Raw genomic sequence first — 25179 nt, 5'->3', positions numbered from 1 at the left:
GATGGTAACGCGCCGCCGCAACCTTCGCTCTCTCTCTCCCACTACTCTCTCCTCTTCCATCCTATCATCTCTTCCCTCTGCTCAATCCTTCTCCCTCCAATCTCCTGACTCTGCCTCCTCAACCCTCCTCTCCTCCCTTTCTGCATCCTTTGACTCCCTGTGTCCCCTATCCTCCCGGCCGGCTCGGTCCTCCCCTCCAGCTCCGTGGCTTGATGACTCATTGCGAGCTCACAGAACAGAGCTCCGGGCAGCGGAGCGGAAATGGAAGAAAACTAAACTCCCTGCCGACCTGGCATCTTTTCCTCCCTCCTCTCTACATTTTCTTCATCTGTTTCTGCTGCTAAGGCCACTTTGTACCACTCTAAATTCCAAGCATCTGCCTCTAACCCTAGGAAGCTCTTTGCCACATTCTCCTCACTGCTGAATCCTCCCCCCACCCCCCTCCTCCCTCTCTGTGGATGACTTCGTCAACCACTTTGAAAAGAAGGTTGACGACATCCGATTCTCGTTTGTTAAGTCTAATGACACTGCTGGTCCTGCTCACACTGCCCTACCCTATGCTTTGACTTCTTTCTCCCCTCTCTCTCCAGATAAAATCTTGCGACTAGTGACTGCAGGCCGCCCAACAACCTGCCCGCTTGACCCCATCCCCTCCTCTCTTCTCCAGACCATCTCCGGTGACCTTCTCCCCTACCTCACCTCGCTGATCAACTCATCCTTGACTGCTGGCCATGTCCCTTCCGTCTTCAAGAGAGCGAGAGTTGCACCCCTTCTCAAAAAACCAACACTCGATCCCACTGATGTCAACAACTACAGACCAGTATCCCTTCTTTCTTTTCTTTCCAAAACTATTGAGCGTGCCGTCTTTAGCCAACTCTCTTGCTATCTCTCTCAGAATGACCTTCTTGATCCAAACCAGTCAGGTTTCAGGACTGGTCATTCAACTGAGACTGCTCTTCTCTGTGTCACGGAGGCTCTCCGCACTGCTAAAGCTAACTCTCTCTCCTCTGCTCTTGTCCTTCTAGACCTGTCTGCTGCCTTTGATACTGTGAACCATCAGATCCTCCTCTCCACCCTCTCCGAGCTGGGCATCTCCGGCGCGGCTCACTCCTGGATTGCGTCCTACCTGACCGGTCGCTCCTACCAAGTGGCGTGGCGAGAAGCTGTCTCCGCACCACGTGCTCTCACCACTGGTGTCCCCCAGGGCTCAGTTCTAGGCCCTCTCCTTTTCTCCCTATACACCAAGTCACTTGGCTCTGTCATATCCTCACATGGCCTCTCATATCATTGCTACGCTGACGATACACAACTAATCTTCTCCTTTCCCCCTTCTGATAACCAGGTGGCGAATCGCATCTCTGCATGTCTGGCCGACATATCAGTATGGATGACGGATCACCACCTCAAGCTGAACCCTGGCAAGACGGAGCTGCTCTTCCTCCCGGGGAAGGACTGCCCGTTCCATGATCTCGCCATCACGGTTGACAACTCCGTTGTGTCCTCCTCCCAGAGTGCGAAGAGCCTTGGCGTGACCCTGGACAACACCCTGTCGTTCTCCGCTAACATCAAGGCGGTGACCCGATCCTGCAGGTTCATGCTCTACAACATTCGGAGAGTACGACCCTGCCTTACACAGGAAGCGGCACAGGTCCTAATCCAGGCACTTGTCATCTCCCGTCTGGATTACTGCAACTCGCTGTTGGCTGGGCTCCCTGCCTGTGCCATTAAACCCCTACAACTCATCCAGAATGCCGCAGCCCGTCTGGTGTTCAACCTTCCCAAGTTCTCTCCGTCACCCCCTCCTCCGCACACTCCACTGGCTTCCAGTTGAAGCTCGCATCCGTTACAAGACCATGGTGCTTGCCTATGGAGCAGTGAGGGGAACGGCACCTCCGTACCTTCAGGCTCTGATCAGTCCCTACACCCAAACGAGGGCATTGCGTTCATCCACCTCTGGCCTGCTGGCTCCCCTTCCTCTGCGGAAGCATAGTTCCCGCTCAGCCCAGTCAAAACTGTTCGCTGCTCTGGCACCCCAATGGTGGAACAAGCTCCCTCACGACGCCAGGACAGCGGAGTCACTCACCACCTTCCGGAGACATTTGAAACCCCACCTCTTTAAGGAATACCTGGGATAGGATGAAGTAATCCTTCTACCCCCCCCCCCCCAAAATAAAAATAAAAAATAAAATAAAAATAAAAATAAAAATAAATATTGTAAAGTGGTTAACCCACTGGCTATAGGGTGAATGCACCAATTTGTAAGTCGCTCTGGATAAGAGCGTCTGCTAAATGACTTAAATGTAAATGTAAAATGTGTAGTAAGCTGTTAGTATCCCATGTGCCTCACCGTAATAATTTGGTCCCTTTTCTCCTCATAACTTAGCCTACTGTTCTGACTTGGTGGTGCACATGTAGCCTATAGCCTGTTTTAGAGAAATGTCATCATCGAATATTGTAAGAGCTTTCATTGTCTGCTTATATGCACCCTTTATTTATACTACGATTCTGACTTGGTGTACAGGGAGAATACTGTAAGAATGGCCCATGTTCTGAATTGTGTCGCTGTACATTTCAAAAGTGCTGAACAAATAGTTATATTAACTACGTCCGTCCTAGCTCGCTCATTAAAGTCTTAATTGAAATGACAGATTGCTTTTTATCTGCTCATCGTCCCCTTATGCCATAGTTTGTATATCTCAACTGTCAGTAGAAAGCACATTTGTTTAAGCAAGTCACCCATATCAGCTTAGTTTTTTTTAAAGGCTGTTTCGATGCCAGACAAGGCTCCGCTGATAGCCAGGTGTAGCAGTGATAAGGTGTTGGGACTGCTGTTGGGACTCTGCTGTTGGGATAGCTTTATGTAGGCCTTAACAGTTTGTGGGCACTGTTTGGCACCATTATAGTGCAATTAATGTATTGCTTAGTGTTGTAGTGACTTTGCTCGCATGCATCCTCCCCCCAAAATTGTGTTTGCCCCACCAATATTTACATGCTAAAATCACCATTGGCAGAGAGGTTTGGAACTCTTTCTTATTGGTCTATTAACTAATTTACCGCCAGGTGATGACACCTGGAAGGCCAAAACTCCATCCCACCACAACAGGCCGACATTTCAGGCGTTCTTTTCAAACAGCTCTTACACTAAAATGTAATGATAATCATTTTCACAATTTCACAGTATTATTCCAACCTCATCGTGTGGAAATATACACTACCATTCAAAAGTTTGGGGTCACTTAGAAATGTCCTTGTTTTCCATGAAAACATACATAAAATGAGTTTGAATAGGAAATATAGCAAAATGAAAAGGAAATGTAGTCATTGACAAGGTTAGAAATAAAGATTTTTAATAGAAAAAATAATTGTGTCCTTCAAACGTTGCTTTCGTCAAATAATCTTCTATTTGCAGCAATTACAGCCTTGCAGACCTTTGGCATTCTCGTTGTCAATTTGTTGAGGTAATCTGAAGAGATTTCACCCAATGCTTCCTTAAGCACCTACCACAAATTGGATTGGCTTGATGGGCACTTCTTACGGTCAAGCTGTTCCCACAACAGCTCAATAGGGTTGAGATCCGGTGACTGTGCTGGCCACTCCATTGTAGACAGAATACCAGCTGACTGCTTCTTCCCTAAATAGTTCTTGCATAGTTTGGAGCTGTGCTTTGGGTCATTGTCCTGTTGTAGGAGGAAATTGGCTCCAATCAAGCGCCGTCTATAGGGTATGGCATGGCGTTGCAAAATGGAGTGATAGCCTTCCTTCTTCAAGATCCCTTTTACCCTGTACAAATCTCTCACTTTACCACCACCAAAGCACCCCCAGACCATCACATTGCCTCCACCATGCTTGACAGATGGCATCAAGCACTCTTCCAGCATCTTTTCATTTGGTCTGCATCTCACAAATGTTCTTCTTTGTGATCCGAACACCTCAAACTTTGATTAGTCTGTCCATATGTCACGTTCGTTGAATGATGGGTCGGACCAAGGCGCAGCGTGATATGCGTACATGTTTATTTAACGATAAACACACGACAAAACAACAAAGGAAACGAAACGTGAAGTCCAAAGATACAACACACCAAACCTTACACGGAACAAGAACCCACAACTAGACAGTGCCAAAATGCTGCCTAAGAATGATTCCCAATGAGAGCCAACGAGCGACAGCTGCCTCTGATTGGAACCACACCAGCCAAAATAGAAATACAAATCTAGAATGTTCACACCCTGACCAAACTAGCTAGAGTTCTGTAGGCCAGGGCGTGACACCATAACACGTTTTTTCCAATCTTTCTTTGTCCAGTGTCTGTGTTCTTTTGCCCATCTTAATATTTTCTTTTTATTGGCCAGTCTGAGATATGGCTTTTTCTTTGCAACTCTGCCTAGAAGGTCAGCATCCTGGAGTCGCCTCTTCACTGTTGACATTGAGACTGGTGTTTTGCGGGTACTATTTAATGAAGCTGCCAGTTGAGGACCTGTGAGGCATCTGTTTCTCAAACTAGACACTCTAATGTATTTGTACTCTTGCTCAGTTCTGCACAGGGGCCTCCCACTCCTATTTCTATTCTAGTTAGAGCCAGTTTGCGCTGTTCTGTGAAGGGAGTAGTACACAGCGTTGTACGAGATCTTCAGTTTCTTGGCAATTTCTCGCATAGAATAGCCTTCATTTCTCAGAACAAGAATAGACTGACGAGTTTCAGAAGAAAGATATTTGTTTCTGGCCATTTTGATTCTGCAATCGAACCCATAATTGCTGATGCTCCAGATACTCAACTAGTCTCAAGAAGGCCAGTTGTATTGCTTCTTTAATCAGCACAACAGTTTTCAGCTGTGCTAACATAATTGCAAAAGGGTTTTCTAAAAATCAATTAGCCTTTTCAAATGATAAACTTGGATTAGCAAACACCGTGCCATTGGAACACAGGACTGATGGTTGCTGATAATGGGCCTCTGTACGCCTATGTAGATATTCCATTAAAAATCAGCCATTTCCAGCTACAATAGCCATTTACAACATTAACAATGTCTACACTGTATTTCTGATCAATTTTATGTTATTTTAATGGACAAAAAAATTGCTGTTCTTTCGAAAACAAGGACATTTCTAAGTGATCCCAAACTTTTGAACGGTAGTGTATATAAAACAACGCCCACTTTCCGGGATATAGACATGTCTTGTAACGGCAGAAAGCTTAAAGTCTTCTTAATCTAACTGCAGTATCCAATTTACAGTAGCTATTACAGCAAAAAAATACCATGCTATTGTTTGACGATAGTGCACAACAACAAACACTTTTGTCACGGCAACTGGTTTGATACATTCACCTCTGAAGGTAAATAATGTACTTTAATTCAGTAATCTTGCTCTGATTTCTCATCCTGATCGTCCCAGAGATAAAATGTAGCATAGTTTTGTTTGATAAAATCCGTTTTTATATTCAAATGTAGGAACTGGGTTCTACAGTTTGACCCCCTGCTGTCTCTGGCTCTCTATAGTTATGTACTTGACAATGTATAAATTGACAATTTGGGAAATTTGGGAAAACTCCTGGCAGACTTGATACAAACTATTGTGTAGTAATGTAATTCTTCACTGGATCAGTCTGAAACTTTACACACACAGAGCGCAGAATAACTGAATAATTTACCAACGCTCAACACCCGTTGAATATGGCTGGTGTCAGTAAACATTGGCAAAAAAGCGGAATTAAATTGTTGCCAGCAGCACAGTTGCAGTCACCAACGCTCTGGATAACATAAAAACAGCCTAACCATTTCTGCTAGGGCGAATAAAATGGTCAGAGTGAGCTGTTCTCTCATTTGTGTCTGGAAATAGCTAGCAAGCTAGCCAACGTTAGCTTGGGTGCTTGACTGCTGTTGTTAGGACAGAATGCTCGGATCAACCCTACTCCTTGGCCAGAGCGTCCAGTGTACGCTCTGAACGCTCCGAGAGTGAACCGCTCTGAATTTACGAATGGACAATCTGACAACGCTCTGAGTTTAAGGGCGGGCTATAGGTTAAGAGAGTGTGAACGATGCTGAATGGGTGTAGACAAAGAAGAGCTCTCCAGTGGGTGTACCAAAACATTCAAAGGCCATTTTCACAAAAGTGAAGTTACAAGTTTATCAACTTTCAAAGCAGAATTACTTTCCCATTGTTCCTCAACTGTAGTGTATGATATACTATTTCAATAAGATACATGAGATTAGACAATAACATGTTCTGACAGAATGTAAACTTTCTGCACTCCCTCTTATCCACCCTCCATTGACCCCAATGTATATATTAATTATACATGTAAAGTAGTATGATAACATGAATAAGTATATTCCAAACTAGAATCCAACACCTTCATATTTCAGTCTATGCAGGTGTTTAAGCCAAAAATCAACACACTCTTTACGCAGAAACACACCAGCTTTCGATTCTCTGATTGCTGGTGGATCGACTGTATAAGAAGCTTCTCTCACCCCCATTGGCATCATCATCATTGCGTCGTAGGTACCGTTGCATGTCCCGGACACGATAGTTCTCAGTCCCCATGTCTGCTCTTACAATGTGGGCACAGCCCCCCACTTCCCAAACTGTATCAAGGATATAGCCACCAATAACTTTGGGGTTGCTGCTGGTGTTGTATGCGTTGAGCCCGCATTTTTCGTGAGACCTCGTCGATGGCACCGTTAATGCAGATCCCAAATGGCTTCAATTTATCATAGGAATCGACATGCCACACATAGTTGGACCCCTCGGCAAAGTATGCTTGGCTTGTAAGTCTTCAGCTCCTTCGAATCTCTGTGCCAGTTGGGTCAAGTGTGGGTAGAATTAGGGGTACGTCTTCTTTCCGTACATGCAACCCCCTTTCTTTGCACTTACTGTACATCCACCGGTACCTGTGCAAAGCCCCAGGGCCCTGTAGCTCACCTCTAATAAACTGTAAAGTATCTGCCAAGTTGTCAAAGTCTTTACGACGAAAAAGCCCTTGCTGGCGCAGGAAACGAGTTGCTAGGCTGAGAACGATCTTGTGTTTAACACAAAAAATGCGAAGAATATCTTTGTATTTCAAACCCAAATTGAAGTAGAATTTAATTAACTCTGATCGATCCATGATAAGCAGTAAGCACATGCGCTGGAATCTGCAGGGGAGATCCAAGGGGACAAAATCGAATTAATAAATTGAGGGAATGAAACATAAACTGGAAATAAGCTATTGAATGGTCAGTGATCATCACCATTAGTAACATGTAATTAACTAAATAGAATTACATTTAGGCTGCAATATGTTATCGGCCAAGTGGGACCGTCATGGTAGCCTACACAAGAAGAAGAGTGAACAAATAAAAAACAAGGGAATAGATAAAAAATCTGAGGGAACGGTTAAAAGATCAGAGGGAATGGATAAAAAAATATGAGGAAACAGATACAAAATAGGAGGGAATGGATAAAAAAAACAAGGAAATGGATTTTAAAAAATTGAGGGAAGGAATAAAAAAGATGAGGGAATGGTTTAGCCTGGCTGTTTTTTTTCTCCACCTTGACCCCTAAGGGGTCCGTATGACTGTGATATGATTAAGGGGGGGAAATTACCCTGTGAGGGTGTGGTGCCTGGCCTTAAACTCTAACCTGCACCAGTGCTTTACTCTTATTGGTTTTCCTTAGATTTTGACACCATCTTCTGGGTGACCGAGAGATTACAGGTCAAATCATGTCCAACATGTCCATGCCTGACTGTGTTAAAAAAACAACCTTAGCTATGGTTCATACTCAACATAGCCATAGCACAAGAGCCAGTGTGCACAGCTGTAAGGTGCCAAGAGTATGTAGTGTGGCACGGAGCTCGTTCTTCTACACTGGTGTTCTGTTGTGGAATAGCCTCCTCAGTGAATTTAATAAAAATAAAAATAGTGAAACATAAAAAAAAGCTATCCTTTTTAGATAATACTATACTACATATATTCATGTCACCAAATAATTGATTAAAACACACTGTTTTTCAATGAAGGTCAACACTAGACTCAACAGCTCTCTGTAGGGTAGCACTATGGTGTAGCCAGAGAACAGCTAGCTTCCATCCTCCTCTGGGTACATTGACTTCAATACAAAACCTAGGAGGCTCATGGTTCTCACCCCCTTCCATAGACTTACAAAGTAATTATGACAACTTCCGGAGGACATCCTCTAACCCATCAGAGCTCTTGCAGCATGAACTGACATGTTGTCCACCCAATCAATGGATCAGAGAATGAATCTAGTACTGAAAGCATAAGCTAGAGCTAGCTAGCACTGCAGTGCATAAAATGTGGTGAGTAGTTGACTCAAAGAGAGAGAAAGACAATAGTTGAACAGTTTTGAACAAATTAATTTCTTCAAAAATGAAGGAGCAAGAGACAGAGAGAGAGAGAGAGATATATTTCTAAAAAAAATTAACTTTCACTTTCATTTACTTAGGTAGCAAATGCTGCTAGCTAGTTTAGCCTACTCAAACACCTGCTCAAAGAGAGAGGGATGCTATGTTAGCTAACTGGCTATGACTATCCAACACTGGAACTCTTCCAAGTCAAGGTAAACTTTTGGTTTTACAAATGTATTGCTACCGGGGCCCGCCGGTGTAACTGCTCATTGCTTACTGACTGTACTGCATGATTGTAGCGGGTTTACTAACATGTTAGTTCTATTAGCTATTAGCTACACCTGATGTGTTGTGCATTGAAGTCCACAAGCGAAGGGAAAAGGTGAGAGGAGGAAAGCGCATAGATGTGAGAAGGAATACAACGAGCTGTTTCTATGTGGCTATGAAAGTGAACTGTTTGCGTGTGATCAGGTGTGTATTCATTCTGCCGATTCTGTTCAAACATTTCTTAAACGGAAGCAAACTGAACAAAAGGGGATAAACATACCTACATTTGTCCAATAGAAACTCTCCTTTGCAACTGTTGGACTAACGATTACACCCTAGATAAGCTAGATGCAGGCAAGAGTGTGCAAGGCGGTATTGAATGTCACTGTCTGTCACCTCAAATCTTTCTCTCGACCTGTGTGCACCTATGTAGTAAACTTTAATTTATAGGCTAGGTTGTAGCAACCTCATGATGGGTATAGGGACAATTTGAGTATCATGTAGTAGCCTAAATCTATCGATGTTACATTGAAATGGGTGAATGGAATATGAATGACATTCATCCAATATGCTGTAATAGAAATAAGGCCATGCTCATAAAAAAATAAAAATAATCCTCCCTCATCTTAAACGGCACCGAACGCCACTGGTTCACCTATGTTGTAAACTTTCATTCATAGGCTAGGTTGTAGCAACCTCATGATGGGTATAGGGAAAATGTGATGTTATATTGAACTGAATGAATGGAATATGAATAAAATAAGTGTAATAGAAATAAACATCACAGACCGCCACTGCTCCCACTGCCTATTAAACTGTCCCAGTCCAGGAGTGTTTTTAAAGGACAGGTCAGAGCTCATCTTCGGATAAAGTTGAGTAGCACTTAGTGTCACTGACAGGCATTTATGTCTCTGCTACATCCGAAAGGTGCATGCATAGGTCTGGCCCAGAGGCAATCTTAGCTGTTATAGTATTGTTGATAACGACATATTAGAGTCCAGGAGATGAGATTAGGATGAGATTAGAACTATATCTTCTTTGTTAGTTATTTATTTATTCTACGCAGTATGATGTGGTCTTGTACTGTAGGGATTACTGTTTTGTTCTTGTGTTTTGTCTGTATTGTTTGTATTCCATCAGGGACTATGTTGTAGACAAGTGAATTTCGCTTTAACGTGTTATTCCCTCGGTTGTACTCAGTGCATCTTTTTTTCCCAGTAAAATCAATGTCAATAAATCAATCAACACATGTAGGACTACAGGGCTCTGTTTGGGCGTATTCTAGAAAAAGAGCTCAACGAAGTCTGAATTGTCTTGGTCAGAATATATCAATTCCAAAGCGGCTGATTGAGACTCCCCTTGCTAATACACACTTGTTAATTCGCAACACAGGTACAGCATTTTTGGGATCAGTTCTGAAAGAACCCTGGCATACCTTGAAGAATAGCGTGTGTAAAATACTTTCAAGGTGAGGAATCATATAACATTAAGGCCAGGATTCAATCCGATCATGCTTTGTCGGCTATTTAAATGTAATTTCTGATTGAACCAACATATGCAGCGTTTACCGTGAATGCGGTCTCCGTGAACACGGGAACATTGCCTTTAAAAGCTGCATAGCTGACAAAGCGCGATCAGATTGAATCCCGGCCTAAGTTGTCAAATACTGAACTTCCCCTTTAAGTGTCTTTACCAAGTATTTGGGCAAAATGTTTGTGGTCTCATTGCATTGCCCATGAAATGAAACATAAACATGCGAAACAAGAAGGTATACCAAAATATGCTGCAGTATTTTCACATCCAAGCTCAGAGAATAATACTCCACCATCATCAGTGTTTCCAGCAAGCTTCTTTAATCATATTTCCAACTCATATTTCCCTCTCTCTACCCAGGAAGATCGACTGAAATAAAATAAAGACACATTTTGCAATCTTTCCCTTCATTTTAAACAATAGATCAGTCAGATTTTAATCGCTCATCTAAAAATAACTATTTACGTTTTCAGAGCCAGAGACCATATTAATAATAGTGCTCATAATAATATAATACAAATATAATAACATCTAGACAAAAATAATAAAAATACAGATTACATTAATATTTTAGCGATACCTTGCAGTCTTTTATTTGTTCAAATTTTTTAGTAGTTTCTGTTAAAATAATACATGATTGTATGATGTAGAAAGCAGAAGAAAAAACAACAAAACCAAGGAAATGTGAAGATTGCTCTTACTTTAAGAGGTGCAGTGTTGGTCATTATTGTACGTAATTGTATTTTTTTAAACATTTAAAATAGTCCATAGAAGTCCTTAAAAAAAATCTTTATTTTCAGCTTTGTTGTTGTTTACTTCTTTTTTTTTCATCCAAGAATCCAAGCCACAACTTCATATTTGAACACAGTCTTCCGGCTGGGCTAACATTGGAGTGAAATTAATATACAGTATTTGTTGTGCCAGTCTTTTCTCAATCCAACCATGAAATCACAGAGGTCTGTGCTCTCACCCCAGAAGCTAATTTGTGCGTGAAGAGTTCCTCAGTAGCTTGTATCCAAAGGATGATGTACAGTAACACAGATAGTTTGGAGTTCCAAAAACGGAGAAAAGGGAAGGTAAACAGCAACTTGGCACAGAGCTGGGGGAGATGTTCCCCAATCTAGGAGGGTCACTGTCGATTAGGAATGGATGAATACCACATTACTTCAGGGGAAAGTCAATAACAGGAACGACGGACTGTCCTCTCGTATTTTGCTATATCACACGTGCTTCCCAAGTGCCACTAATGCCAGCCAGAGGAGATACAGCCACAGTAAAAGGTGAAGAAAAAGAGCTCTTACCGGTGACTACTAACAGCATTTCACTGGGTTGGCAAAGTGGACCTATCTAGCAGACCGAACTAGTCCTTTTTCTTGATATTCACAACATTTTCCTTTTTTTGGAGAACTGCTTGTTTTTCTTGAGACCCAATAAATGACTTGAGGACCTCTTAAGGGGATAATCCTAACTTCCACTTCCAATAGTCTTCCATTGACATCTATGATTACCGAAGGGAACATTTTACTTAAGTGGAAGTTTGGATTCACCCCTAAGTGATTAAATAATCACTTCAGAACGTCATTGTAGGCATGATGGTGGGCTAACTTAACATACTATTACGTTTTGAAGTTTAGTAAAAACCACTGACCATTCTCTAAACTTCAAATATTTTGTTCTAGCGCAATTTGATCGATCATGGCATGATTACAACTGAATAGGTACAGTATATTGACCCCCCCCCCCATATCTTCTGCACACTTTTCACTTTGGTATGCCTTTGCTATGGTACATAATCCTCTAGGCCCAAAGCATTAGCCACCACATGGGGGTGCTTTAAGTTGGACTATAGCATCACGTACAGTTGTGTTTCTGGACCCTGCTGGATACATTGAAAGTGATGAGTTCCGAAGGCCCAATGCACGCGAGCAATGGGAAGATGACACTCTTATCCACAGGAGGAGAAAATATCTGGTGGTTGAGGGGGTATAGCCAAATGGTCCTTGTGAGAAGGCTGTGGAGAGTTGTGGTGTTCTTCCCTGATTGCCATGTGTGCCTGGGAGGGCCTGCGCGAGTCCCAGTCTCCACTTTAGGTCACAGCAGTATGGGAGGGGTGAGGGGGTGAGGTGGGGGGTATCAAGAGGACAGGGAGAGGTGACCAGGTGTCCCCCTCCCTATCAATGTCACTATTTTGTTCTCTTGTGGTGGAGGATTAGGGGCTCTGTCACCACTAACTCTTATCTGAAGAGAGACAGAAAACAAAGAAGAGAGAAATAGTGAAAACATATTTTGATTTTGTTTTCCTCATCGTGTTTTGCTCTTTGATATCTGACCACAAAACGTATACATACGATATCCAACAACAAATCTAGTTCGAAGTTGAGATACGCATTCTGTTTGTTGTCCCGTGTGTACGGTTTACTCAAACTTCAATGCTTGCAGAAATTACAATGCATTGGTGGAGCACAAGATATCTACGCTCATGTACTCCAAAAGACCTTTCAAGCATCTTGTGCATGCAAACTACTCTTGTATCTGTTCATGATCAGTACAGTATCAGGGTGTGTCCCAAATGGCACCCTATTCCCTATAAAGTGCACTAATTTTTACAAAGCCTTTTTTCAAAAATAGTGCACTATAAAGGCTATAGGGTGCCATATGGGACGCAATATCAATAATTCACAGTACCTTTGTTCTCCTCTGTGTCAGTAGCTGTTTCACTCAGCCTTTGGCGCAGTTCATTATACTTGGTTTCCACTTCCTGAAAGTAGATTGTTGACACAAACTTAGCTCTGGTAGAACAGATGAACAGACATAAGGAGAGAGGGATAAAATTAGTGTGTTGATGGATGGGTGAATGGATGGATGAATAGAAAAATATAATAGTATGGGCAAACGCATGAGAGACTGAAATTATAGAAATTGAATGACTTTACTTAAAGTGCTTCTCATACAGTTCTGGTACGGCGCTGGAATGTGTTGTAGACACTTTACGGGCTCCTGACCAATTCTGCTATTTTGTGTGTTTTTTTGTGCTGATCTTAAAAAAAATTTACATAATGATTCCACCATTGTTTCCTATGACCAAAAATTGCTTCTGGACATCAGAACAGTGATCGCTAACCTCGATTTGGATGAAGATTTCCACTTCAACAGGTCGGCGGCGCCGGACATACTGCTCACCCTGACTAGGCCCTAATACCGGACACTCGGAAGAGAAAGAGACGGCAATATAGAGACCGACGTGCGGGCACCCTGATGAAACTACAGTGGAGAGTAAATAAACCACCTCTACCCTCTTTTCTATTGGTGACTGTACAATCACTGGAGAACAAACTGGACGAGCTCCATTCGAGACTATCCAATCAACGGGACTTGAAGAACTGTAATATCCTATGTTTCTCGAAAACAGAGCTGAACAAGGACATGGATAATATACAACTAGCTGTTTTTTCTATGCATCGGCAGGACAGAACGGCAGCGTCGGGTAAGCTCAAGGGGGGCGGTGTGTGTCTCTTTGTTAACAACAGCTGGTGCGCAATCTCTAATATTAAGGATGTCTTGAGGTTCGAATAAGAATACCTCATGATAAGCCGGAGACCATACTATTACCAAGAACATTTTCATCTATATTTTTCGTAGCTGTTTATTTACCACCAAACCGATGCTGGCACTAAGACTGCACTCAACGAGTTGTATAGGGCCATAAGCAAACAAGAAAATAGCCAGTGATTTAATGCAGGAAAACTGAAATCCGTTTTACCTAATTTCTACCATCATGTCTTAATGGCCATGTACTGTTATAATCTCCACCCGGCACAGCCAGAAGGGGACCACCCCTCAGAGCCTGGTTCCTCTCTAGGTTTCTTCCTAGGTTTCTGCCTTTCTAGGGAGTTTTTCCTAGCCACCGTGCTTCTACATCTGCATTGCTTGCTGTTTGGGGTTTTAGGCTGGGTTTCTGTATAGCACTTTGTGACATCTGCTGATGTAAAAAGGGCTTTATAAATAACATTTGATTGATTGATTGATGTCACCTGTGCAACTAGAGGAGAAAAAAACTCTAGATCACCTTTAATCCACACACAGAGACGCATACAAAGCTCTCCCTCACTCTCCATTTGGCAGATCTGACCATAACTCTATCCTCCTGATTCCTGCTTACACAAGCAAAATCTCAACAGGAAGTACCAGTGACGCGCTCAATAGAGAAGGGGTCCGATGAAGTGGATGCTAAGCTACAGGACTGTTTCGCTAGCACAGACTGGAATATGTTACGGGACTCATCCGATGGCATTGAGGAGTTCACCACATCAGTCACTGGCTTCATTAATAAATGCATCGATGACATCGTCCCTACAGTGACCGTACGTAAATATCACAACCAGAAGCCATGGATTACAGGCAACATCCGCACTGAGCAAACTATCACGGATTACAAAGGGAAATCCAGCCGTGAGCTGCCCAGTGACACGAGTCTACCAGACGAGCTAAATGCCTTCTATGCTCACTTTGAGGTATGCAACACTGAACCATGCGTGAGAGCACCAGCTGTTCCGGACGACTTTTTGATCATGCTCTCCGTAGCAGATGTGAGTAAGACCTTCAAACAGGTTAACATTACAAGGCCGCAGGGCCAGACGGATTACCAGGGCGCGTACTCAGAGCATGCGCTGACCAGCTGGCCAGTGTCTTCACTGACATTTTCAACCTCTCCCTGATCCAGTCTTTCAAGCAGACCACCATAGTCCCTGTGCCCAAGAAGACCAAGTTAACCTGTCTAATTGACTCACCCCGTAACACTCACATATGTAGCCATGAAATGCTTTGAAAGGCTGGTCATGGCTCACATCAACACCATCATCCCAGACACCCTGGACCCACTCCAATTCACATACCGCCCCAACAGATCCACAGATTACACAATCTCTATTGCATTCCACACTGCCCTTGGACAAAAGGAACACCTACGTGAGAATGCTGTTCATTGACTCATTACTAAGCTAAGGACCCTGGGAGTGAACACCTCCCTCTGCAACTGGATCCAGGACTTCCTGACGGGACTCCCCCAGGTGGTGAGTGTAGGCAACAACACATCCGCCACGCTGACCCTCAACACGGGGGCCCCTCAGGGGTGTGTGCTTAGTCCCCTCCTGCACTCCCTGTTCACATAAGACTGCGTGGCCGCGCACGACTCCAACACCATCATTAAGTTTGCAGACGACACGACGGTGGTAGGTCTGATCACTGACGACGTTGAGGCAGCCTATAAGGAAGAGGTCAGAGACCTGGCAGTGTGGTGCCAGGACAACAACCTCTCCTTCAACGTCCGCAATACAAAGAAGCTGATTGTGGACTAAAGGAAACAGAGGGCCAAGCACGCCCCCATTCATATCAACGGGGCTGAAGTGGTGCTGGTCGAGAGCTTCAAGTTCCTTGGCGTCCACATCACTAAGGATCTATCATGGTCCAAAAACACCAACACAGTCGTAAAGAGGGCACGACAAAGCCTCTTACCCCACTGGAGGCTGAAAAGATTGGGCAACGGCCCTCAGATCCTCAAAAAGTTTCTACAGCTGCACCATTGAGAGCATCTTGACTGGCTGCATTACCACTTGGCATCCGACCGCAAGGCGCTACAGAGGGTAGTGCGTAGGGCCCAGTACATCACTGGGGCCAAGCTTCCTGCCATCCAGGACCTCTATACCAGGCGGTGTCAGAGGAAGGCCCTAAAAATTGTCAAAGACTCCAACCACCCAAGTCATAGACAGTTCTCTCTGCTACTGCACAGCAAGCGGTACCGATGCACCAAGTCTGGAACCAACAGGACCCTGAACAGCTTTTACCCCGAAGCCATAAGACTGCTAAATAGTTGGTTAAATAGTTAACCAAATAGCTACCCGACCCTTTTTGCACGAACTATTTTGACTCATCACATACGCCGCTGCTGCTGATTTCTATCTGTCACTTTATTCCTAGTTATTTGTACATATCTACCTCAATTACCTCGTACCCCTGCACATCGACTCGGTACTGGCACCCCTTGTATATACCCAAGTTATCATTACTCATTGTGTATCTATTATTACTTTTATTATTACGTGTTTTACTCCATTTTCTTTCTCTGCATTGTTGGGAAGGGCCCGTAAGTAAGCATTTCACTGTTAGTCCACACCTGTTGTTTACAAAGCATGTGACAAATAACATTTTATTTTATTTGATTCTGTGCCGAAGCTGCCCTGAGGCATCCATCAATGATCAGCTAAAAACACAAAACTGACCTTAGATCAGTCCTGGCTTCAAATACTATTTGAAATCTGTCAAATACTTTAAGTGTTTACTCTAGCCTGCCTGAAGAGCTAAATGGGCGAACACAATAAAGCACAGAAAGTATTTCTAATTATTTAAAATAGTATTTGAACCCAGGTCTGATCTAGGGGGGCAACTTCTGCATGGTACTCAAAGGGGGGTTGATGGTGTACCTTCAGGTGCTGCAGGTTGGCCTGCAGCAGGCGGAGGTGGGTCATGACCTGGCGCCTGAGGTTGGGGCCGGCATCCCCTGTCTGCGAGGATGAGGAGAGCAGCTTCTTCAGGTCGATGCCCGAGTCCGAGCCCCACTGGGCCCCGCCCCCACCCTCGCCACTCGCCTGACCGTCGTCGTCTGTGCTGCTCTCCCCCAAGCCCCCCAGGACAATGTAACTGCCTGAAAAGGGAGAGGGAGAGAGAGAGAGATTTTGATTTAGTGCCTGGTCTTGTCCACTCTGTTCTAATGAGTCCTGCACGGCTTGTGGACATTGTAGAGGGAAACAGAAGACACATACTTTTTCCTTAGTCTTATCTATCAGTGATGTGGTCATACTATTTTGTAGCTTAAACCGTTCAAAAGATAGAGTCACATTTGCAGGAAGAAAACAGAAACCGCTCTGTTTATTACAACCGCATTTACTGACGTAACCCTGGTTCTATGAACCAAGCGCAATCATTTTTTTTTTGAGAGAGAGAGTTTCTCTCGCGACCCCATTTTCAAACCAGGTGACCCCACATGGGGTCGCCCCCCCTAGTTTGGGAAATGCCGGTTTAGAGCCATAAAGCAGATAATCTCTGAAAAGTGTAAATTATGCCCACCTGAAAACTTTAACTTTCACAATTAAAAAGGAGGAACCTCACACATGCATAATGATATCATAAAACATCAGCTATAAAAACAACTTTCTATAAAAGCAATAAAACGGCTATAAACACAACTTTTTCAGCTATGAGGATATTTGAACAATACACATTACAGGGTGAATCCTAACTTCCGCTTAAGTCGAATTCGGACTTGGTCTCCTATTGACATCAATGACTAAGTGAAAATTTGACTTAAGGAGAAGGGGATTCGCCACTAGGTTTTCTGCCCTCCCATGACTTGTCCAGCTCCCTGAATGTTCCAGTTGGCTCACCGTAGTCCTCAGATGTCTCGAAGAAGCCTGTGTCCCCAGACGGGATTTCCGAGGACCCTGGGGCCCCCTCCTCCCTCCCCGACTCGGTCCTCTCCGATGTGCTGTTCTCAGAGGAGCCAGGAGAGGATGCTGCTGCACTCCTAGGGCCCGATGTACTGGTGTTGTTGTCCTCTGGGTCCCTCAGTGACGTGGTCCTCAGCAGGCGTGCCCCACGGGCCCGGCACTTCCTCTGCTCCTTCTCCTTCCTATTCTCTTTGTCCTTGTCGCTGCCCTCCTCTCTGCTCGTCATGTGGTTGAGAAGGACCTGCCTCAGGGCTGCCACTGGGAGAAGGAGAGAGAGAGAGAGAGAGAGGTTACTTTTTTATATATTTGTATAAACTTTTATTAATTCAGGGGAACACAATTGAGACCAGTGTCTCATTTACAATGGTGCCCTGAGGACAAAAGAAATCCATCAATACAACAGGTAATCCAGGTGTAATTCGTTTTGTAAGGTATTCCATAACTGTGGTGTGTTAAAACTGCTACATGGTCATGTTCATTAGGCCAATAATAGTGCTGAGCGATTAATATTGAGTTAATAAAGCTGCATACGAACATAGTTTATTTCTTGAGTAAGGCAGCTCCAAAATGCAGGTGTTTCAGCCTAGCTCAGTGCTTTCTGTGGTGGAGGGGCAGCCAGCGGAATATACAGAGCGTAGGCGTTGATAATATTCTCTAGTTGCGCCGTGATTGGCTCAGTATTCTGTCACTCATGGGGACACTACGTCACCGCAGAATCTACAGGGAGAGCTAGGCAGTTCTAGCCCCCTTGGGTGCTGCCATAGATTTACATTAGAAGTGCCCATCCAAGAAGGCTCAAGGTCATTGGCCACAAACAAAATGACGTCAAATCACGTTATATCTTCCGTAGCTTTGATTGGACTGATCATGTTACTTTTAAAATCTTAGCTAGCAAGCTAGACAAGCAGTCATCATCATGAATCACGTTGACAATCTACTGGCAAAAAGGTATTGGTGCTCATCGGCCATTGGACATACACATTACACAACAAGTCGGAAATGGCAAATTCAACAAGGAGTGGTTTGGAAGGAATCAGTGGCTAACTGCAAGCGTTGCAAAGCAATCACTAGCCTGCTATTCAGTGGAGTGGGTGTGTGGTCCAAGTCTGGGTTTAAGGGTCTAATTTCCAAGCTTAAAAGGATAAACATTCACATGCAACACCATGGACGAGAAAAGGTTGAATACATTGGCCATGCTGTCAATCCAGCATGACTTCTGCCACGTTCAAAAGAACTGGAAACTCGGAACTGGGAAATCTCAGACTTCAGTGAGTTCAAGACAACTGGGAACTCTGAAAAAAACGAGCTCCGGTCATCCAACTCGGAATTCCAAGCCAGGAACTCAGGCCTCTTTCTAGAGCTCCAAGCTGAAGATCACTAAACGTCATGATTTGACATTGTTTTTTTCAGAGTTCCCAGTTGTCTTGAAAGCACCTTTGATGACAAAATTTGCCCACAAGAACGACTGTCTTGTATGCTTCTGCATAAATTAGCTCATGTGCTTTTCTTCACGAGGAGGGGATACTATATAATGTTGTTGGGAATGTAGCCATGTTTGCCAGTGACAGTCTCTTCCCATTCAAATATTTGTTTTCAACAAAAAGTTCAGTAATTCCAGTTAATATTGCGAGGGTTGTTTTGTTTGCACAATGCGCTGTCTGTGCTTCGGTATATTGTCTATAAAAGTGGATCCTCGTGATTGTATTTTCCTTCCTTTTTAGACAACATAGGCCTAATAAAATACTTCAAATAGTAAGCGAACGGCGCGTATCTCTCTCTCTCTCTCTCTCTCTCTCTCTCTCTGTGTGGTGACTTAAAGAAGAGTAAAGTCAACATCTTGCTGAATTTATCTGAACTAACATCTATCTGAATTGCTTTATGTAAGCCGTAACAGTTTGTGGGCTCCGTTTGTCACCGTTATAGTGCAATTGATGTATAGTTTAGTGTGTTGTGTAGTGGCGTTGCTGGTATGCATCTAAAAAAAATGATTGAGTTTGCCCCACCAAGATTTACAGTTGTAGTTTTCAACAGGCCAATATTCTACGTAGTTTAGCGCATAAAATGTGGTAATTAACTACAATGACCATAATCCATTGGGCCTCTACTTGCCCGGTCTGTGATTATTTTATGCCTGCTACAGAAGAGGCAGAACAATGCTTGATCGTATGGGGATATAGACAGCAGCTGTTCCTTCGCGAGGTATCTCTACCTGAAAATACATGATCTAAGTGATTGAGAGTTGGTATTCAGCAGTCATAGAATTTTTTAAAACATTTTAGTTATTTAGCAGACGCTCTTATCCAGAGCGACTTACAATTAGTGAGTGCATACATTTTTCATTCTTGTCCCCCGTGGGAATCGAACCCACAACCCTGGCATTGCAAGCGCCATGCTCTACCAACTGAGCTACAGGAGGGCTATTTACCTTGAAGAACTACAAAATAGTGATTTTTTTCAGTCAGCATATGCAGCAGCTCTATAGAGATGTGATGATGACTTGGAATAAAATAATAAAGTTATAAAATAAAACAAATGTAATATACACAACAACTGAAATATTTTCATAAAGTAAAGTAATGTGAATAAATTATGGTTAATAAGCAGTAATGGGCAGTCACTACCATCATGTGACTTTTATTAATTGTTTTGTTCTGTGTTGTTACAGCATTCAATCCAAAGTAATCGAAACCGAAATCGAAAACGGTGATAATTTTTTCATAATCGAAATGAAACCGATCCATCCTCAAAAAGCACAAATCGCTCAGCACTAGCCAATAAGCAACACTCATTTTCTGTTTCCGTAGCAAAACATTATGATAGTGTGTCATTCTATCACTGTATGTGTCATATTGGTCTAACTAAGGACAAGGTAGTAAACTCACAGGTTCTTAGGGCCTCCTCGGCTCTGGAGGGGGGCATGCCAAAGGCGTCATGGGGCTCCTGGTCGTCGATGGCAATGCCTTGGAAGGGCAGTCTGTCTGCCAGCTCGCCATCCATAAACACTTCAACTTCCTCCTCGTCTAACTCCTCCACTTCCTCCTCCTCCTCCTCTTCTTCTCTTCTGTCTAACAGCGGCGGCGACACTTCTTCCTTGTCGTCTGATTTGACGCTGTCAAATGGGTTGATCAATGTGGGCGTGGGTTGCAGACCAGGCGAGGAAGTTACACATTTTTCTAGGGGATACAGAAACATGGGTAATGAAGTTGTTTTAAAGCTGCATGAAGAATAGTCAAACTCACATAACTTTTCATAGGGTTGAAAAACTAGATTAAATATCTTGTAATTGATACCTGCGAACTGGATACTTTCCGTGGAGAGGCGGTCTGGGTCTTTGCTCAGTTTGGGCATCCCCGTGCTGATAACCTCCACTGTGTCTCGCTCAGCACTTCAACACACATGAAAAATGCACGCACGCACACACAAACGCACACACACACGTAAATTATAAACTAGGGCGATGTAAAATGGGAGCCTTTTTTCATTAGACAGCAGAATATATAACAAGTTAAATATTTAAAATATAATATATATAAAAAGCACAAAAAGGCCAGTGAACTTACTCGGTCTGAGGTAAAGGTATTATGTTGTGCGGTTTCGTCTTCATGGTGTCTGCCCTCTGCGTTATCAGACACTGCCACCTAGTGGATGGGAGGAGCTAATGAGAAACTTAGCAACCAAAGAGATAGAAAGAGAGCCCATCACGTCTTTCTGGCAAGTGCCATCTATCTCTATGAGAGCAACTTTGCCTGGAGGGATTCAACTTAAAATACAACTAAAACCAAGCAAATTCAGCTTTTTCAGAAATATTAGTTGGAGGATCCTGTCCCTGCTTATTCCCCCCCGGAATTCGTTAACTGGAATTTCTGGAAAACCTGGGAACTTTGATAAAGTGTTAGCCAGGTGACAACTGAATGGGAAGCTTGGATTAAGTGACTTTGGGATGAAAACAGACAGACTTACGTTCTTTGCTCGGACACGGTCTGGGCCATTAGCTCGTAGATCTGGGCTCCGTTGTCGGACATAGACAGCACGAAGAAGGACTTGTTGTCTGTCAGGGGAAGAGACAGCATATCATTAGAACATATATTATGACAGTCTGCTATGTTGTCTTTACTATGTTGTCTTTCCTCTCCAAATCCCACAAGATATAGCCTGGTCCCAGATCTCTTTGTGCTGTATAGCCAACTCCAATGTAGCCTGGTCACTTCAGTAAAACAGAATGTGAGCTATCGCAAGATCAAGCGGGTTCCAACAAACTTAGTCCAATGTCATTGTCATGCCAAACATGACGGTTGGCAAGACTGCACAAACAGATCTGGGACCAGGCTACCACAGATATGTTGCTTGAAGAAATGTTATTGGACATTGATTCCAAGAGCCTTTTCAGTGGGACACTGAAATATTCAGAATGTGACAGATAGAAATGGAACATATAAAGCTGACACAAATGCCCATTCGGCATAACAGAGAATTACATCTGCTCTACACAAACTATTTCTATCTGAATTTTAAAAAACATTTCACACCACTGAAACAAAACTCTTTATTTAAAAAAGTGGGCGTGGCTTGTTAGTGCTTGCATGTGTGTCTTTGTATCTTTGTGTATACTGTATGTATCGTGTCTTATGTACTCCTGCAGAATGGATTTCCCTGTGGGGACAATAAAGTTTGAATTGAACTAAACTGAATTGAATGGACTCACCGGTGGCCACCGAGCGCACCAGCACAGTGTTGAGCTTGATGATGGGGCTAAAGATGTGCTTGGTGTCGGCGGAGCCCGCCAGGTTCTTGCTGTGGCACTTTAGAACCAACCGCTCGTCCTGCTTCTGCAGCAGCACCAGGATGTCCTCTAGGAGCAGTGTGTACAGCTCTGAGGGAGTAGGAGGAAGTTCAATAGTTAAAGGTCCAATGAAGCCGTTTTTATCTCAATATCAAATAATTTATGGGTAACAATGAAGTACCTTAATGTGATTGTTTTCAATAAAAATAGTAATACATTTTTTTTTTTATATATAGCTTCTTAGCAAAAAACAATTTCTCAAGCAAGAATTTTGCTAGGACTGTCTGGGAATGGTCTGAGTGGGAAAGTGAAAATTAGCTGTTATTGGCAGTGAGGTTTGGAACTCTCTTTCCTATTGGTCTCTTAACTAATTTACCGCCTGGTGATGTCACCAGGCAGGCCAAAACTCCATCCCTCCAAAACAGGCTGAAATTTCAGGCGGTCTTTTCAAAACAGCTCTTACACTAAAAGGCCATTGTCATCATTTTCACAATTTCACAGTATTATTCCAACCTCATAGGTGGAAATGTATATAAAACACAGGAAAATCACGTTTTTGACTGCACTGGGCTTTAAAGTTTTTATTGATACCCAAATGGAAGTCACAGACATGGATAAACACAAGTGAAATTCATGACAATATGATGCAAATTTTGTTGATTAATTGGGAGTAAGGTATGGGAACGTTTTGTATCTCTCAGTCCTGGCGTTTGGTATAGAGAGCAGATGGTTTACAACACACAGAAAAGCACTTACACTAAAGAAGACAAGCTAGTGCTTATGTGGGCTAAAACTAGCATGTGTACCCTTCTGCTTTCTACTGTGTGTTGTAGCCTACTTAGTTTTTCAGCATTTGATGAGGACAACTCTAGTGTACGAAATGGCTAAGCTGAAAATGGAATTAGCCATTGTCCTAAAGGTTAACAAATAAATTGACTACATTATCCACATTTCTACACAGCTAAAACACATTATGTTGAATTGTGGGCACCTACCGATTGTCTTGTCTTTGTTGACCTTCCAGGAGAGAGGTCCCTCGTGCACCATCTTCCTCTTGGTCAGGTCCAGGCTCTAAAGACACACGCACATTTTATTTTATTTTATTTAACCCTTATTTTACCAGGTGACTGAGAACACATTCTCATTTACAGCAACGACCTGGGGAATAGTTACAGGGGAGAGGAGGGGGGATGAATGAGCCAATTGGAAGCTGGGGATGATTAGGTGGCCATGATGGTATGACGGCCAGATTGGGAATTTAGCCAGGACACCGGGGTTAACACCCCTACTCTTACGATAAGTGCCATGGGACCTTTAGTGACCACAGAAAGTCAGAACACCCGTTTAACATCCCATCCCAAAGACGGCACCTTACACAGGGCAATGTCCCCAATCACTGCCCTGGGGCATAGAGTACCACAGTATGAGTCATAATGCCCATAAAACCTAGCGGTCAAACAGGGAAATGATTCCTATAGTTTTTCCACCATTCAATTTTCCCATAGGGATTTTAGAAACACTTAAAAAAAGGGCTGTGTTCCGTGTAGGCTTACTCTGGCGTGACGTTTTCATAATCGTGCAAATAGGACTAGGTGACTTTTATTAATATATTTGCCTGTATTTACCCCCCAAAAATGAAACGCTAATTGGCTGCCAATGCGGCTATCATAAAAAACTACAAATGCCTTGATGATCTGGATGAGACCGACGAATCGAGGCAAAGGTAAGAATCTCTGGATGAACTATCTAATGTTAGCTAAATCTAGAAATAAATAAATTGGCAAAATGTATTTAAATTGTCAGCTAGAGATGATGTGCAGGAGCTTGCAGGGATTTGTAGTCTTGCGTGATGTTTACTTTGATGCTAATTAGCATTTTCAAATCTGAGAGTAAATAGAGATGAATATACTGATAAAAGTCACCTTGTACGAGAGAGATTTACATGGTTATCAAAACGTCACGCCAGGGTAAGCCTACACGAAACACAGCCCTTATTTTAAGTGATTCTAAAATCCCCTATGGGAAATATGTGGAAAAAACAATTGGAACCATTTCCCTGTTTGACCGCTACGTTTTATGGGTATTATGACCTCCACTGTGGGGCTCCATTGGGATAAAAAAAGATTTAGACCAGAGGAAAGAGTGCCTCCTACTGGCCCACCAACACCACCATCTGGTCTCCCATCCAGGGACTGACCAGGGCCAACCCTGCTTAGCTTCAAAAGCAAGCCAGCAGTGGGATCTAGGGTGGTATGCAGCTGGCGACACTGACAATTACATACAAACACACACAGACAGACGCACACGTCAGAACAGGCACCTTTCTAAAGCTTTATGCCAACTGGGGTTGTTGTCAATGAGAATATGTCCTAAATCAACTTCCCTGGTCAAATAAAGGTACATACATGTAAATAAATGGTGAGACAAGTGGAGGAATATAGGAGTTGAGTCTCACCTTGAACTCTGAGATCATTGGGTTCTCACTCTGTTTGAGTGAGGACAGGTCCAGGCGTCTCTGGTAGTCCTCTAACCTCTGTAGGGAGAGGAGCACACAGACTCATCAGCAGTGGCTAGACAGGACCTATTCAGTCCCTTAGCTGATATATTGTGGTAGAAAGGTGGAAGGCATAAGAGTTGCATCGTTTACTACATTTTGCATGAATACGGTTCAGACAGGAAACTCATGTATTCGTTTAACCATTTATTATAAAATAGAAGAGAACCCATTTGGTCTTGGTGTTAGGCTCTGC

The 25179-nt window shown here is 43.3% G+C and overlaps 1 protein-coding gene across 1 annotated transcript in view; it reads right to left on the bottom strand.

The window, feature by feature from the left end:
- Nucleotides 1-10449: 10449 nt before the first annotated feature.
- Nucleotides 10450-25179, bottom strand: part of LOC121537727 (rho guanine nucleotide exchange factor 12) — a 164832-nt gene continuing 150102 nt past the window's right edge. The window contains exons 30-40 of the mRNA XM_045206985.1: nucleotides 24885-24962; nucleotides 23425-23500; nucleotides 22352-22519; nucleotides 21610-21697; nucleotides 21210-21287; nucleotides 20940-21034; nucleotides 20532-20822; nucleotides 17587-17907; nucleotides 16627-16847; nucleotides 12836-12908; nucleotides 10450-12388 (exon numbers count right to left, since the gene is read on the bottom strand). Of these exons, the coding sequence (XP_045062920.1) occupies nucleotides 12378-12388; nucleotides 12836-12908; nucleotides 16627-16847; nucleotides 17587-17907; nucleotides 20532-20822; nucleotides 20940-21034; nucleotides 21210-21287; nucleotides 21610-21697; nucleotides 22352-22519; nucleotides 23425-23500; nucleotides 24885-24962 (1500 nt within the window). The 3' untranslated portion in view covers nucleotides 10450-12377. The remainder of the gene's footprint in view (nucleotides 12389-12835; nucleotides 12909-16626; nucleotides 16848-17586; nucleotides 17908-20531; nucleotides 20823-20939; nucleotides 21035-21209; nucleotides 21288-21609; nucleotides 21698-22351; nucleotides 22520-23424; nucleotides 23501-24884; nucleotides 24963-25179) is intronic.

This window comes from Coregonus clupeaformis, chromosome 24 (genome assembly GCF_020615455.1).
Source record: "Coregonus clupeaformis isolate EN_2021a chromosome 24, ASM2061545v1, whole genome shotgun sequence".
NCBI classification, from domain to species: Eukaryota; Metazoa; Chordata; class Actinopteri; order Salmoniformes; family Salmonidae; genus Coregonus; species Coregonus clupeaformis.
Note: the sequence above shows the minus strand (reverse complement) of the source record. Positions and strands in the feature narration are given on the sequence as shown.